This window comes from Balaenoptera borealis (assembly GCF_965194805.1).
Source record: "Balaenoptera borealis genome assembly, chromosome: 17".
Lineage (NCBI taxonomy): Eukaryota > Metazoa > Chordata > Mammalia > Artiodactyla > Balaenopteridae > Balaenoptera > Balaenoptera borealis.
Window position 1 is genome coordinate 39,070,566 of NC_138876.1, and position 18,078 is coordinate 39,088,643.

The 18,078-nt window shown below is 39.7% G+C and overlaps 1 protein-coding gene across 9 annotated transcripts in view; it reads right to left on the reverse strand.

Moving 5' to 3' along the window:
* Nucleotides 1–18,078, reverse strand: part of CPQ (carboxypeptidase Q) — a 500,068-nt gene that overhangs the window by 256,885 nt on the left and 225,105 nt on the right. For 8 of the 9 annotated variants that reach the window (XM_082364351.1, XM_082364352.1, XM_082364348.1 and 5 more), the window contains exon 4: nt 14,303–14,510. In XM_082364351.1, coding sequence (XP_082220477.1) covers nt 14,303–14,510 — 208 coding nt within the window. Of the gene's footprint in view, nt 1–13,020; nt 13,062–14,302; nt 14,511–18,078 lie in introns of all 9 variants that reach the window. The other variant, XM_082364350.1, reaches the window with a different exon arrangement.

The following is an 18,078-nucleotide window of genomic DNA, read 5'->3' on the forward strand; positions in this document are numbered from 1 at the left end:
CCCTGACACATGGTGAACACAAGCTGATGGTTATGATGATTGTTTTGATGGCTCACTTCTATTAGGAACTAATCAAGGTACCTAACTCTTACTCATTGTTCAGAATAAATGGTTTTTCCAAATTACTTAATCTTCTATGTTTTTCTCACCACTCAGGTTAATATATTTGCCTTTTTCAATGCTAAAATAGGTTATTGGCCCTCTGAAAGTAGAATCTTCCTATTTAGTGATGTTCTTAAAACACTATGTCCTATAATGAAAAGCAATGACAAAGTGTAAGACTGCCTTTGACAACAATATCTATATAGTGTAGAATGTGGTAGCATGATAGAAAAAAAAGCACTGATCTGGAAATCATAAGATGGGGATTCCATACATTCCCTTTTCTGTTGGGATGATCCAATATGGAAACCATACCGGGGTGTTTCATAGACTCGAAACCCATAACAATCTTAAATTTCTATCCCAGTTCAACCATTTTATTTTAGTCATTAGCTTCTCCTAGTAGAGAAGGCAAAACTTTTCTTTCATTCATCTATCTATTCATTTTTTCTTTAATTCAAAAAGAATTTTTGAGTGCTTACTATATACACATCAATGAAGTATAGATTTGTGACAAAAGAGAAGCATAAAAAAGACCAATGGAAGTTCTGAAGAGAGAAACATTGCGTAGGGCTGAGATTAACTATCCTAACTGGCAAGACTTTTCTGGGGAGGTGGCATTTGAGCTGGCCCTTGAACAGTATTTGTCATGCAACTGGTGCTCAGTAAATATTCATTAAATAAATTAATGTTACTGAATCATTCAATTAAATAGTGAATTAGAAAGAGTAGAGAAGATTTCAATGGGTGCATGCAGAAAAGGGGATAAGTATGGGGAAGGCAAAGAGACAGGGAAGTGATAAAAAACACATGGGAAAGAGAATCTTCTGGGCTTCCAGAACACAGATTACCTGTGGGAAAAGGTATGACCAGTATAATAGCTTGTAGATGCAAGGTTTTAAGTGACTGATTTAAGGAGTATTGTCTATTATCTTACAGGAATTAGGGAGCCATTGACTTTTTAAAATAGATGGTAGACAGAGACATACTTAAGGAATAAGCATAAAGGCATACTTGAGGAATATTGGTTGGGTAGCGGTATACCAGACAGATGGAGAGGAGAAAGACCAGAACAGAGATATTAAGATGGCATCTCTATTGTCCACACAATATCCCCTGAAGGATTAAAAAAAAAAAAGACTGGATCCAGTACCCCGTTTTGCATTGTGTTTTGTGCTCTCATATCCAGGCCCACTTCTTAGAGGCTTATTATGAAAATACACAAATGGTGGTTTATAGTATAAACTCAAAAGTCTTCTGATATAAACAGTGAGGAAAAATAGGAGAAAGTGCTACTTACTAACCTGGTCAGAATAAATTTGGAATGAAATATTGTAATTTTGCACAGAGATGAGGCATGACTAAGGAAGAACATGCATTAACTGGCCATAATTGCAGCTAAAAATTCACATGACATTAAATTAAGTTAGTTTAACCTTAAATTAAGAGTCAAGATTGTGCATAGAATAATAACGTTCTTCCTCCTATCATATAACTATGATGGCACTTTCCACACATGGCCACACAGTCATCTTAGAACTTTCCGAAGGCAGCTCTTTTGGCAGAGAGGGAAACCACGTCAATCCTTTCCTAAGCTTCCCATTGATTATTATTTAAAATTACCCCATGGTAGCAAAGCCCATAAACAGTTCAAAAGACAACTTCAAAATTCCTTAGCTGCATACTTATTTAGCTATAACATCATTTTTACTGAAAGATTCATGTATAACCAAACATCTAATAACAGGTTAAGTAAATTATAAAATACCCATTTGTTAGAATAACTTAAATAACTTAAAAGATACTAAAAATTTCTATTTCAAGGGGTATTTTGCCTGATGTTAAACAAAAGTTTGATCTGACACCATCTATAAAATATAACTGTATCAAATATTCATAGAAGAAAATACAGGGAAGGACATGCAGCAAGATGTTGACAGCAATTTTCTGAGTTAGTGTGTTTCTGAGTAAAATTTTTTTCATTTTTCTCTTTTTTTTCAAATAAGTAGGTATTAATTTTTTTTAACATCTTTATTGGAGTATAATTGCTTTACAGTGGTGTGTTAGTTTCTGCTTTATAACAAAGTGAATCAGCTATACATATACATATATCCCCATATCTCCTCCCTCTTGCGTCTCCCTCCCACCCTCCCTATCCCACCCCTCTAGGTGGTCACAAAGCACGGAGCAGATCTCCCTGTGCTATTCGGCTGCTTCCCACTAGCTATCTATTTTACATTTGGTAGTATATATTAGTCCATACCACTCTCTCACTTCGTCCCAGCTTACCCTTCCCCCTCTCCGCGTCCTCAAGTCCATCCTCTAAGTCTGCGTCTTCATTCCTGTCCTGCCCCTAGGTTCTTCAGGACTACTTTTTTTTTTTTTTAGATTCCATATATATGTGTTAGCATACAGTAAATAAGTAGGTATTAATTTTATATTAAAATCCAACTTAAACAATAACTGGAGTCCTTCTACCAGGGGCTGCTATTAACTCTAGAAAACAGTGGAGCTGGAACTGGGATTCAAAGAGATTTCTGCAACACAAATATAAAGGTTTGGTTTATGAGACTGTCACAGTGGGTAACACATGGATAGCACTCAATAAATAGTCAATGAATGAGATATAGCATAGAATAACAAGTTGATTTGAGCTATTTCCTTTTATAAAATTTCAGTTGGTTAGCATGATGCCAAGCAAAACACATAATTGGTTATAAAATGTTAATTTCTACCTGATTGTTGTAGCAGAACTGGAGGAGCAAAAGCCTGGGGAAAATCCAGGTGTTCTTCATTAGCTATTTCTTGGCCCTACATTTAAGCTTAAAGTTTTCAAAACACAGACCCAGATACTCTAGTGAAGTTACAACATAGGGAGGTACCTATTTTGAATAGCCTGAACTCCCCCTTTCACCAAGGATTTATACAGTACTTTTTTGTTTTAATTTTTGACATAAATACTTCAATGTTTTAATTGCTTTCCTATCTTCTTAAATAGTACATATGGAACTTTCTTGTAGACTCACTCTTAGGAACATTAGTTACTACATTATCATGTAATATAGTAAGTTCTTCAAGAGATTCTCATACCCCAAATGCTATGATTTTTGAGTTGTGAGATTTGTTTTGTCCTTTACTTGCAGTTTCTAAAATGTGCCTTGCAGTGTCACACTTTTATACTTTTTTACACACATTTTCTCTTTGCCTAGAACACCTCCCAATAAATTCTTGGTCCACCTATTAAATTCCTACTCATCTCTCTCATCTTTCAGTAGCCAGCTTTCCTGACAGCTCAGACTCAGTTATTCCTCTCTGTGTACCTTATACTCCTTGATTGCTATATTAGTTAACCCCAAAACCTAGTGGCTTAAAGCAATACATATTTATTATATCACACAGTTTTTGTGGGTCAAGAATTTGGGAGTGGCTTAGCTCGGTGGTTCTGGCTCAGAGACTCATAACATTGTGAACAAGATGTTGGCCAGGGTTGCAGTCATCTGATGGCTTGACTAGGGCTGTTGGATCTATGTGCTGGCTAATTTGGGCTGGTTGATAGCAGAAAGCCTCAGTTCTTCACCAAGTGGACCTCTCCCCCAGGCTGCTTGAGTATCCTTACAACATGGCAGCTGGCTTCTCCCAGAGTGAGTGATCCAAGAGAAAGAACAATAAGAAAGCCACATTGCTTTTATGTTCTGATCTCAAACATCACACACCATTATTTCTGCCACATTCTATTAATTAGAAGTAAATCACTAAGTACAGCCTACACATAGGGGAAGAGAGGCCAGCTCGATCTTTTAGAGGGAGATTAAAGAATTTGCGGGAATATTTTTAAACCACCAAGATTGCTCTTATGGCATTATAATTATTTATTTGAACACTTTCATTTTTAGGTTGTTTTTTAGGACATCCTTAAAGCATTTATTTTACCCTAAATAAAACTAGAGATCTGGGCAGTGACTATAGGAAGTTATAGAGTATTCAAACTTTGAATTTTATCTCCCACTTATTAGATGTGTGTCTGATCTCAGTCAAGTTATTTACTCTGAAGCTCAGCTCCCTTGTCTTTAAAGTGGGAATCGTAATCATCAGCCCTGTTGTTAGGATGAAGTGGAATAATACAGGTGAGAGTCCACTGCAAACTGCAAGGTACTGTATGATCACATTAGTACTGAACCAGCCAGGATGCAGTCAGTACTGCAAGCCCTGTGTTAGCGGAGTCTGGCTTCCAGAATTTACCGCCTAGTTTACTTATCAGCCACCATGCAAGGGCCCCTTTATCGCCTCTCCTCTCCTCTCTGCCTCAGAATATCTCCAAGCTTATAACACAGAGTTTTGCACATAGTAGCTAATCAATAAGCATTTGTTGTTGTTCACTATGATGCTGACAGTTGTCCTAGTTTTCTTTTCATTTAGGGTAAAACAGAGGAAACTTTTTAAATAGCAGTATTTCACAAACTAGAATAGAAAGTTACTAAGAAGTACAGGATAATGAATTGTTAAGAAAGAGTACACATTCTGGGAAGGGACAGTCTTGAGTTAAACTCTGCCACTCAGAAGCTTTGTGAATTCTGTGAACTCTTTAAGCCTGTTTCTTCATCTGTAACATGGGGATAACAGCACTGATTATTTGACAAGGTCATAATGAAGATCAAAGGAGAGAATACATGAGAAGCATCCAGAATACTGCCTGTCACATAGTAAGTACTCCATTAATGTGTGTTATTATTCATCATATGATTATGATTATTATGAAATGGCTCCATCATTAATACGGGAAAGGTGTTCAAACCCATGAACGATGGCATCCTCCTGCTTGCAAGTCCCATTTTGCACACTAAGATGACACTGAGTCCAGGAAAGAGTACTCTTTAAGGCTTGCCTTGCCTACCTGGGTGGCTGTCTAAAACAGCCTGTCTGGCTTGAGCTATTTCCATTTGCTGTCTTCATGAGCCCGGAGGCATGCACAGCTATGAGCACATTTCAGAAATTTGAAAAATAAACAATGAAATGTCTCATGCTTGCCACACATGTATTTTTCCTACCATGATTTAGGTTGGCTGGTTCTAAACCATAAAAAGTTTAAAATAAGAAAGAAAAAAAAGAATGAAATTTGCCAGTTTAAAACTCTAACGCCAGCCCCCAAAACTTTCCAACTCAAGGTTAAGATGTGAACCAATGTTCCAGTATGTTCATGAAAGATTTAATAATTACTTTGCTTATGAAAGTTTAAACAGCTGCTTAAGTGAGTAAAAAGGCTCCCACCCAGGCAGAATAACTTGCTGTACCCATTAAGAAGGTTTTACAAATCATCAGACTACATATTCAGATGAAAGGAAAGCCGCATTTGCTGCACAGCCTCTAACTATTCAATTATGTATGGAATGAGTTTGTCCACCAGGTCAATCAGGTTTTGTTTATTCCTTCAGCAGGGCTCTTGACAGCATCAGTGTCAAGGAAGTTTCCAAAGGGATTGCTGAGCTTTTCAATAATGTATTTTTAAGAACATATACACACGAACTAGGCCATGACTTTTTCTTTAGGTTATTTTACAGCTCAGTTCCATGAATACAGAGTTCATTATCAAATGGATTGGGAAATTATAGGAGGTCACATCACATTCCTTAAAAGAAGAATAACGTTACTCTTTGGGCTTTCATATGCATTACTCCTTCTCCTTGGAATATTCCCCATCCCAACTCCATCCCTGTAACTTTTAGCAGGTTAACTCTTCATGGATAACTACTCGTGCTGTGGGAATAAGTTGGATCTCTCCAGAAAGCCTTCCTTGGCCTCCTTGACCAGGATGGTTATCCCCATCACACCACCTTGCTACCATATTATGGCACTTACCACCTGTTACTGCAGTTACTTGTTTAACTGCCTGTCTCTACCATGAAACCCCAAGTGCTGTGAGGGCAAATTAATATACCAGCATATGGTAGGAGCTCAGTAAATTCCTGTAGAATTAATGAATAAATTCTCCAAATCACCCAAACTGCACTTTTTCTTCTTTTTCTCCTTCTATCCAAACTTTAACAACTCTTGCCAATTTTATTTCCGAAATGCTTCCTGAATCCTTCTCATCTTTTCCAACACTATTTCAGCTGTCTCAGTTCAAGTCCAGCTAATCTCCTGGCTGAATTTCAGTTTTGCCCTGTGAATATATACAGTGGGTAGAGTGAACCAAAACGAAAAATCCACTGCTAACCCAACCTTTCAGTGATTCCCTGCTGTCAAAGGACAAAGGACAAAGGACAAAGCCCGGCCCTTCAAGTGGCATGCCAGGCCTCTGTGGTCAGTACCTCCTGATGCGCCCCTCCTATTTCTCAATTCCTTACTTTTGCATAAGCTCTCCCCTCTCCAAAGAAGGCTAATATTTATTGAGGGTCAGAGAGGCAAAATAACCTATGAACATAAGATAAGAAGCAGGATTTGAATTCTACAGGCTACGTTTCTAACCACAGTGCTGTTCTGCCCACCCAATGCTATTGCTATAACCCTAGTGCCTGACACACCCCACACTCCATAAATGTGTGTTGAATGAATGAATGAAGAGTTGGGGGGAAAACAGAATATAAAAAACACCAAAATATAAACTACCCAGTGGATCTTATGCCTCTTTTCTCCTGTTTCTCAGAAAGTTTGGGGAATATTGCAAAACGACCTCTTAAAGATTTCCAGTGCACATTAGCACATTAAAGGCTAAGAAGTGCCTCAAAAAATGGCATTTGTTTAACTTTTTTCAATAGAAGAGTTCCTAACTGTATTTGAAGAGAGAATTTTTTTTTTAAATAAAAAAAGGAAAGAAAGAAAAGAACACCTACCAACACCCCTACTCTGTGAAAGAGTGAAAGGGCTCCCATCTAAGAGTATACAGTGTGCACCGCCAGTCGCATGATAATCTCCAAGTATTTTTTTTTAATAATGGAATTTTCAGGATGGAAATGACCTTTGAGCTTTTCCAGACAAAGTCCCCCATTCTATAGTTGAAGGATTAAGTGGCCCAAGGTCACTCAGCTTATTTGTGGCAGAAATAAAACCGGAACCAAGGCCTGTCAACACCCACCCAGTGGGTCCTTTCCATCACTCCACACCAGTGATTCTCAATGTGCAGTGACCTCTGTCCCTCAGGGGACATTTGGCAATGCCTGGAGACATCTTTGATGGTCACGGCTGTGCGGAATAAGGGAGAGGCGGGAGATACTGCTATCATGTACAGTGTACATGATAACCTCCCACAACAAAGAATTATCTGGCCCCAAATATCAATAGTGATGATGTGGAGAAACCCTGCCCCACACTAAACAAAAGAAACAGCAAACTCTCCGGTGAACAGACTAGAGCTTCCATTTCAATGTTTCCCACTAGCCTGCAGAGTGCTGCATTATATTTGAAATAATACTGGCATATGAAACTGAAATTGTTCTTTGAATCCCTGAAAATAACTGCTGTTGGAAAAAGGCTTAGATAAAAAAAAAAAAACAATTCCCTTCATCAAGGCTTTAGGAAAATGGGTTTGGATATTATCAACCAAAAAAAAAAAAAAAAAAATTCCAAAACACTCTTCTTTTCCATACAATTCCCTCAGAAGAATTCTTGAATATATTAACATTTTTTAAATATTGCATTTACTAAGCAAGACCTCAGAATAAGGCCTAGGAAATCACTGAGGAGCAATAGCAATGGGCCAGCCCTAAAGCCAGCATGAGAGACTGTTCTCAGTGAGACTCTCTCCCACAGGTGTCCTGTACCCCTGGTCCCAGGTAATTTCCCCTCTCGTCAGGTCAATTTGAGCACAGGCCTCCTTCTGTGTTCACTTGTTTGTTTGAGTGAGAGACCCTGGAAGCATCATAAGCTAAGCCTGGGAAAGGACTATCTAGGGTAACGTCAGGATGGGGCTCCAGCAACGCTGGGGGCTACACGGAGGATGCCCACAGGCAGCCCCTGCTTTCCAAGAAAGGAAATGAAGCCAGCGCTACCTCAATGAGCCAGCGCTACCTCAACCCTCCAGCTGCTGCAGCCCGAGAACGCCTCTGTTTCCACTCTTGGGAGTGCCTCCTGAGAGTTTCCTCACTGGGTTAATGTGCCATAGTTCTGTAAGATGTCATCACTGGGGAAGCTGGTCAAAGGATACACCCAAGCTTTCTGCACTATTTTTGCAACTTTCTGGGAGCCTAAAATTATTTCCAAATAAAAAGTGTTTTTTAAATGATGTGATTGGGAGTAGATCTATTTTGGCTTTGTTTGTGGTCCTTTGCTAAAACAGAAAACACCTGGTTACCTGATTGGCGAGGGTGAAGGTGTATGCAGAGGGGCACAGGGGAAGAGGGCATCATAAAGTGTCACTAACACCGAAGAAGTGCTGCATCCATCAGACCCTCTTCCAAAGGGACAAGGAGCTAAAGAGAAATGAGACCCACATCAGACTTGATGGAGAGAGGATGAGTAGGAGAAATGGACCAAGCACCGGTGGGTTTCCCAGGTGACAACCCTCATGGGTGCTCTAACGAAGCTGTGAGACAACAAGGGACAGTATATTTGAGAGTTCTTCGTGCCTAGGAAAGCGATATCAGAGGAAAAAGCACAAGAGAAAGACACAAGTAATGACTTAGTAGGGTTAGCACGACTTGAATCCTGAATCAACAAAATCCCACAGATTTAAACGCTATCCATCCAGCTAAAGTGTGCCCAGGCACAATGGAGTATCTTTGAGGTAGAAAGAAATGGGAGTCAGGAAATCTGGAGTCACATTCCAGATGTGTCCTATCAGGCATTTGTTGTGTCTCCTTGGTCAGGTCACTCAGATTCAGTTTCCTCATCTGAAAGTCAGGGAATTGGTACTAAATTGCTAAGATCCTTACCTGTCTGTCTCTGCCTGTCTAAGACTATTCTAGGAGGTAGGATACCCTCCATTGATTTAATAAAAAATAAAACCTATTCATGGATGGCAACAAGTTTCCTATAAATTTTCCAATGCAAATTAGCTCTTTAATAAATGGTAGTAGAATAAGATGGCAATTTTAGTGCCAGGGAGGATCAGCTCAGAAGTCAAAGAACTCTCGTTCCCACCCTCTCAGACTCATTCTCAACCATGGATTGGGCTCACAGATACAATGATTTCCCAGGGAAAAAGCTGTCTGAGAGAAAGGAGTTGCAAAGCCTAACGTCAGGGCTTCCAGAGGCCTGCTTTCCCCCAGTTGAAATGCACCCCCTCTAAGTGTTCAAGGTCTGCTGAATCCTGCACAACATGCCCAAATCACAGAGGAGCAGTTTCAGAAGAGGTGGAGAGAGAATTCCATGCCTGGAGGAGCCAGCTCGTGGGGTTTTAGGAAGAGGGTAGGATTTATGTCTATAATACCCTTATTCTGCCTTTTCACATATTGAAACCCAATAAAGTATTTGTATGATTGGCATTTTTTAAAAGCCTGTGGTTAATTCAGTCAAGGCTTATGTCTGGATTATGGCAGTAGGGTTCTGAAATATGTTAATGCTTCGTTAATCACATATTCACTTTTCCAGAGCTGAAATTCACCACATGTTGTCCATGGATCTCAGGCCAAATCAGAAGGATTCTTTATGTGTTAACTGCTTCCCTTTCATCAAGGTGCTGTGCATATAAGGGGTTGTGCTGGCCGTCACCACCGAAGATACCAGCCACTGCCTGAGCATTAGCTCGCTTTCAAGTCACCCAGGACGCTCGGCTGCAGGAAGAATAATGGTGATTTCAACATATCCTCTTCACTTTTATTTTTACATTAAAAAAATTTTTTTAATTAATTTTTATTGGAGTATAGTTGCTTTACAATGTTGTGTTAGTTTCTTGCTGTACAGCACAGTGAATCAGTCATACGTATACACATATGCACTCTTTTTTAGATTTCCTTCCCATTTAGGGTACCACAGAGCACCGAGTAGAGTTCCCTGTGCTATACAGTCTGTTCTAATTAGTTATCTATTTTATATATAGTAGTGTATATATGTCAGTCCCAATCTCTCAATTCATCCCATCCCCCCTTTCCCCCTTGGCAACCGTAAGTTTGTTGTCTACATCTGTGACTCTATTTCTGCTTTGCAAATAAGTTCATCTCTACCATTTTTCTAGATTCCACATATAAGTGATATTATACGATATTTGCTGTTCTCTTTCTGACTTACTTCACTCTGTATGACAGTCTCTAGGCCCATCCACGTCTCTGCAAATGTCACTATATCGTTGCTTTTTATGGCTAATATTCCACTGTATATATGTACCACACCTTCTTTATTCACTCCTCTGTTGATGGACATTTAGGTGCTTCCATGTCCTGGCTATTGTAAATAGTGCTGCAGTGAACATCAGGGTGCATGCATCCTTTTGAATTATGGTTTTCTCTGGCTATATGCCTAAGTGGGATTGCTGGGTTCCTCTTCATTTTTAGAAATAATTTCCACTGCATCTAGTTTGCTCAGCATTATTCAGCACTATTCTTTAGTATAAAAAGGAGCAAGGTAGCAAGGACGTGTCAGGGATGAGTTAGTCAACCTAAACTATCAAGACCAACGTTTATGTCATTCAGCATACTTATAATTAAAAATAAAGTTGAATGATTTTAGAAAAGTTTGTCAGAGTTTAGGAGAACTGAACTCACTCACTAGCCAATGAAAGAATGGGTCTTTCAGTTGGTACTGAATCTCCATCATACACTCCTTTCCCTCTTTCTTTATTCTAATTTTCTGCTCATTTATAAATTGTACTATATTATTTAATCATAACTGCCTCCTATTTAACCCCCCGAAACGCCCCCCTTCATGGTCTCTTTTCTTCCGTCTTCTTCACCTCTGGTCACTTGCCTCAGCATTTACCTAGATCATAACCTTTATCTTATAGGGAACAGGAGAGGGGACCTGACAGCATGGAAACACCATTTTGAGATCGGTGTTTTAAAAGATAACTGAACTGCACTGCAAAAGTGCAGAAGCAGAAAGAGAACAGAAGAAAAGAAAGTCAGGAGGGAAATAGCAAGGGCCTGAGTTACAACAGTAATGACAGTAAAGACAAGACAGGAACAGATTTCCTTTTTTTTTTTTTTTTAAATAGGCTGAAAGTAGACTGAATAGGATATGGTTCCTGACTGTAGAACAGTAACAAAGAGGAGAGAATGAAAAACAACTTGAAGTTTCTGAACGTGCTGATAGGTAAATATGGTTCCTTTAACAGAGACAAGAAACCAAGGCGAGGTGTTAGGTGTGAGGGAGTTGATGGACTCGAGTTTAGCCATACAGAGCTGCATTCATGGGTGATGTCCAAAGTGCCTATGGACAACCAATGTTCCAGATGGGCAGGAAAACTTCTGGATTTAAAGAGAATAGAGATTAAGAAAATCTTCCACTTGTTTTCTTCCTTTATTCTTCTCTTCATTTTACTGAATTAAAATATGCATTGAGAAGCTACTGCACGCCAAGTTCTGGGATAGGCATTAGGGAAAAAGAGAAAAGAAGGTAAACAGAATGCTCAGGGCATCTACAAGTTCTGGTGGGAGAGGACAGCATAACAATGGCATAAAATGGTGGGATGAGGGGAGGGTTCGCAGAGGAGGCTTTATCAGGGATGGACGGTGCTTACTAAGGTTCATTAACTCACCTCACACCTGGAGGGGAGAACACACGCTTTCCACTTCCCTTCATGGTCTAGACATGCCCTGTGGTTCCAGGCAGGCTGTAAGGCAGATTCCCCCCCAAACACAAACACATGGACTTCACTTCACTGCACTCACCCACATTCCTTCCGGGCAAGTGATGCTGCAACTTCTTTGTGGGAGACCTTTTGTTAATCTTCTATCTTTTACACGTAGGCAACAAGGTATTTATAACTAACTCTTGGAATGCTGTGCAATGTTATGATAGGGGTAAAAGTTTAATCCTGATTCCTGGGACAGCTCTGAAATTGTCCATCACTCTCCTGGAGAAGGCGCTACCCCCATAGAATACAGAGGTTGAAGCATCTTGACAGAGATTAGGGTGCTTAAGATTCAGGCCAGCCCCACAATTCCACCTCTAGGCACTTACCCAAGGAGGAATGAAAACATACGGCCATAGGAAGACTTTTATACAAGAATGTTCACAGACACTTTATTCATAACAGTCAAAAACTAGAAACCACCCAAATGTCCATCATCACCGGTGAATGGATAAACGCACTGTGAAATGTGTCTCGGGCTGCAGCAGCTGGAGGGTTGAGGTGGTGCTGTGAAATATTACCCAGCAGTATAAAGGAATGGACAGCAGATACGGCAACACGGATAAACCTCAAAAGCATTACGCTGAGTGAGAGAAGCCAGCCCGAAAGACTCCACTTACATGATTCCCCCTATATGAAATTCTAGAGAAGAAAAAGCTATAGTTCCAGAAAGCAGAGCAGTGGTGCCCAGGGGACAGGGAAGTAGAGGAGGAGATGGACTGCAAAGGGGTACAAGGGAACATCTGGGGTGATGAAAATACTCTCTGCTATGACTGTGCTTACATTACTGGATTACATTTTTCAACACCCATCGAATTATACTCTTAAAGTTGGTAAGTTTATTTTATGTAAATTATACCTCAATAAAACTGATTGGAAAAACAGTCATGCAGGGCTGAGGAGGAGGGCCGAGCACTCTCAGCTGGAAGATGCCGGCGGTTCCCGGGAAGCTCTGAGCCAGCACTACCTCAACCCTGCAGCTGCTGCAGCCCGAGAACGCCTCTGTTTTAATGCTTTGACCTCAGACCGGGACACCCACTGGCCGTTTCCAATTAAGGTTCCAATAACTCACTCTCACCTTGCCACCCACCCTTAGGCCAGAATCAGCCTGCTCATCCAGACAATTGATAATATATCATCCTAACCTCCTCTCACCCTGGACTAGGGATTACACTCTAAGGGTTCTGACTACTCAGTACCTGAAACGTGGACTCTTGGCTCTTCTGTTGTTCTCGGTTTCCTAAAGAGACAAGGGGCTGGGCTTATTTGTTTTCTCAACATTTAAAACTACAGTTTCTCTACACTGTCTGACCCTCCATGGTCCTACTGAGATCTTGCTTTTCCGTTATCCCTGCGGCCGTAACCCCAGGGTTGACGCATGCCCAGGTCCAGGGAGCAGGTCATTTAGGAAGGGAGAAAAGGGTCCCAAAACGTAAAACGCATCTTTACTGCAGCGCAACCCTTTAAGTGTGAGAGAGGCCCTGAGTCAGGACACGTGCAGAAGGACTGTTTCTCCATTACTATGTGCCTGTTCCTTCATCCCACTGACGTTCTTAAACAAAATACAAGTCTGAACTGCCCAAACAGCTATATTTTTAAGTGCTATTTTCAGAATTTCAATAACTACTAATAAAGAAGGTTTGTACCAGAAACGTTATGAAAACCATCTTTTGTACACTTGATGTCATAGGAAGTACACTGACATGACATTCAGTGAGTGCATGTAATGCGACAAACACTATAGTAGGAGGCTATCAGATATGCATTATCTAGTCTAGCCCTCATAGTAATCCCGTTCCTTACATACACCATCCCCGTCTTTGTAGATAAATTCTCTAAGACTTAGAGAATAAGTAACTTGCTGAAGTCATTTAACCTTCGGCTAGTATACAGTTTGAATAACGCATCTAAGACTATTTGAAGTTTCCAAAAAAAAAAAAAAGAAAAAAACCCTCTAAAGATTTCACATAAACTGTGGTCTACAGCTTGGATTAATATTCACAAGGTCCTGGGTTTGAGTCCTTCCTCAGCCATTTACTAGCTGTATGGACCTTAGGCAAGTGAGTTTCCTTTAGGTTAATTTCCTCACCTGCAAAATGAAGAAAATAGACTTACTTCACAGAGCTTTGAAAGGATGAAGGAAGATAAGTCACACGATAAGCATGCTATCAACTATTGGTATGACCTCAAATGCCAAGCTGGCTCCAAATGGAAGAAATACAACACATATGGACAAATACTGCCCTCAACTATTCGGAGTTGAATTTCCACACAGTGGATCATATTCTGCCCTTCAGTTAGTCCTGCCCTTCTTCGGTCAAAGTAGTAAACTTTTGAAGGAAAAAAAAAAGTGTCTGCCTTTAAGGAGTCGATGAAGACCATCTCTGCAGACTCATTCTCTCTTTCCTAAACTGTCTCTAAAAACTAAAACTTGACCACAACACCTTATTCCCAGACAGCCCATCCCTTGCCTTCACTCACCTGCTCCGGATACTTGCTACCAATGATCTCTGCTACAGTGTTGAAGGAATCAGCATCTGGGTAGTTCTTTGCCCCCATCTTCAGCTGAATGACAATTCTGCTCCCACGAGAAGCCATTCTTGACATCATCTCTGCATCTTCCACCGTAATACAAGCTGTTGGGATCTTTGGCACACCATCCTGGTATTCCTGAATACCTGTGTGAGGGCTTTAGAAAAGAAGCCACCAGGTTACCTTGAAAGTGGAAATGGACCAAAGATATTTTTTAAAAGACTTTCACTGATCTTTGTTTTCATGTGAGGAAGGGAAAGGGTGGGCAATATTGGTTTACTTGCTTTTGATGTGAATGTAATTTTTCTTTTTGATAAAAATAACTTAGAAACTTCAATTTAATAATAATTTCATTGAAAACATTACATGAAGTTTATTACTTCATTACATGAAGTTTAGGCTGCAGACTAGAAGGCCCACACGTCTGGAAGAAAACTGGCCCAGGTACAACCAGCTCTCTGGTCACTGACTGGCTCGAGAGCTACTCTCTTCCCACCCAAACACAGAGGTCTGCATATGTGGCCCTGCATAGGGGTAGAACACTGTGTACGAAAACCATAGAACAACATCTGGGGAAATGTTTGGATTCCCAGGAAGAAAAGTGCCAGATAAACACAGGTCTGTGATTTCACTGCCACAAGAAAAAGAAAACTATTATGATTTTGGCATTAAGGGGGAAATATCACCCTAAATGGTCAAGTTTTTTCAGCTAATTTCCAGATGCTTCTTACATCACTAGAAACACTTGTAATTGAAGTTGATATTAATCTACTATTGATTCAACCTCTCCCCATGCTAATTGAGTTTATCAAATTCACTTTCTAAAACTGTTCTTTCAAACTGTCCCCTTTTACCTCTGAGGTAAAACTCCAAACCACACCACCACAACTCGCTCAGGATCACAGCTTCTGAGCACTCACCATATCCCATCAGTCTGTTCCCGTCTTCTGTGGAAGCACAAGCTAACAGCCTCCCTTTCCAAATTAAGTTTTCCTTTTGTACTTCCATACTCGTTTCAGGTTGTCTCATATTCAGAGAAAAGCCTTTTTCCTCCTTTGAGCCATAACACATTTCTCTCCTGTACAAGTGACTCCAATCTGCATGTGCATAAACACAATGATCCAGTCTTATCACTGATTTCTCGGTGTGACTGTTATTGCTGTGACCGTGTATCAGGTGACTATTTACTGACTTAGAGAAACTGCATGACAAAGTGATTAAGAATACAGGTTCTGGAGCAAGACTGTCTGGGTTCAAATCTGAGCTGTGCTACTTATTGCTAATTGGCCTTGGGCAAGTTACACGTCTTTGCTTCAGTGGCTTCAGCTATGATTGGCGATGGTAATTATAATACCTATTTCATAGTTATTTTGCAAATTTAGTTAACTTATACAAATAAATAACTTACCCTGGAACATAGTAAGCCCTTAATAAATGTTAAATATTTATTATACTAACTTATCTATTACATTAACCCCACAGAGATAGAGTGTGTAATCTCAAGTCCTTAGACTTAGACCATCTAAATACATCCTTTATGGACATTTCTTAACTGCTGACTGAAAATTATATTCTTCATTAGAGAGAGACAAATGACTTATAAATTCAAAACTTATAAAACAGAAACCCTGAATCTGAATCCCTGTTCTGGAATACGCCTAATCCACTCTATCTTCCGGTTTAGGGTAGGCTATGGAGTCACATAACCTAGGTCAAATCCTGGCTCTACTATTCTCCACCTGTCCGACACCAAGCAACGTAGATTACCTCTCTGTTTCTGAGTTTCCACATCTGAAAAGTAGAGAATAATATTAGCATTGACCTCATAAGATTGCTATGAGGAATATAAGGGATAGTATATATAATGGATTTTAAAGTGCTTGGCATATAGGAATTACTTAGCAAACATTAGTTGTTATTATTATTTCTTCAGTGTTAATTTTCCCCACTGAGTTGGTAGAGTGGTTAATGACCAAAAGTATTTTGAAACATGTAGGAAGACAATCTAAATTATTTATTATTCATACTACCTTACGTGATGTCTAGGACTCAACAAACTCTCCTTGTTCTCAGGCTCTCTGACTCAAAAGGAGGTCAGTGTAACACCTCTCAATAGGCTCTTTTAAATAATGTTTCTAAACAAATTGGTACTAATAAGTTACAGGTAAGACTTCTTAATTTGGGGACAGTGAATTGGGCATACACCAATGGCTCCACTGAGGAAAATGGCATTTTCCAACTGTGGTTCTGAATTCAAGATATAAAAAGCTTCTAATTTGTTTCTACAATTAAGCATGTTCTCCAGTGGTTGAGTATTCAGCATTGTTCAGTAGAAGTAGGCAGAGTGAAGACTCAACAGTTCTATTTAGAGTCCTGTATTTTTACTGTCAATTGTCCTACGGGAGATGATCACCATAAACATCACCTTCCTGGCCCCACTTACAAGCCCCACTTGCATTTAACAATAGCAAATGGTAAACTACAAAGGAAGCCATAAAAAATCAAAACAAGAACATTTAAAGATTAATACCAATCCTTCACAAAGTCTTCGAAAAAATACAAGAGGAGGGAACACTTTCCAACTCATTCTACAAGGCCACTATTAATAAGAACAAAACTAGACAAAGACAGTACAAGAAAAGAAAACTATAGACCAATATCTCTTATGAATATAAATGCAAAAAACAAAATCAACAAAATACAAACAAATTGATACAGTAACATATGAAAAGAATTTTACACCATCACCAAGTGGTATTTATTCCAGAAATGCAAGGTTGATTTAACATCAAAAAATCAATCAGTGTAGTGTATTATAATAATATAATAAAGGACAAAAACCACGTGATCATCTCGATAGATGCTGACGAAGTCTTCAACAAAATCTAACGCTCCTTCATAATAAAAACACTCAACAAACTTTGAATGGGAGGGAACTTCCTCAACCTAATAAAAGGTATCTATGAAAAACCCACAGCTAACGTCATACATAGTGGTAGAAGACTGAATATTTTTCCCCTGAGATCAGAAACAAGGCTAGGATGTCTGCTCTGCCCACTTCTGTTCAATGTTGTACTGGAGGTTCGAGCCAGGAAAATCAGACAAGAAAAAGAAATAAAAGAAATGAAGGTGGGAAACAGAAGTAAAACTATCTCTGTCCACAAATGGTCACGTATATAGAAAATCCTAAGGAATCCACATGCACACACACAAAAAACTATTATAACTAATTAAGAAGCTCAGCAAAGTTGCAGGATACAATATCGATACACAAAAATCAATTGCACAGCAGTAATAAACAATACAGTGTAGTAGCAACACAGTAGCAATGAACAATCTGAAAATTAAGTAACAATTGCATTTTCATTAGCAACAAAAAGAATAAAATACTACAAATAAATTTAACAAAAGAAGTGCAAGGGGCTTCCCTGGTGGCGCAGTGGTTGAGAATCTGCCTGCCAATGCAGGGGACACGGGTTCGAGCCCTGGTCTGGGAAGATCCCACATGCCGCGGAGCAGCTAGGCCCGTGAGTCACAACTACTGAGTCTGCGCGTCTGGAACCTGTGCTCCGCAACAAGAGAGGCCGCGATAGTGAAGAGGCCCGCGCGCTGCACTGAAGAGTGGCCCCCGCTTGCCGCAACTGGAGAAAGTCCTCACACAGAAACGAAGACCCAACACAGCCAAAAATAAATAAATAAAATAAAGAATTATTTTTTAAAAAAAA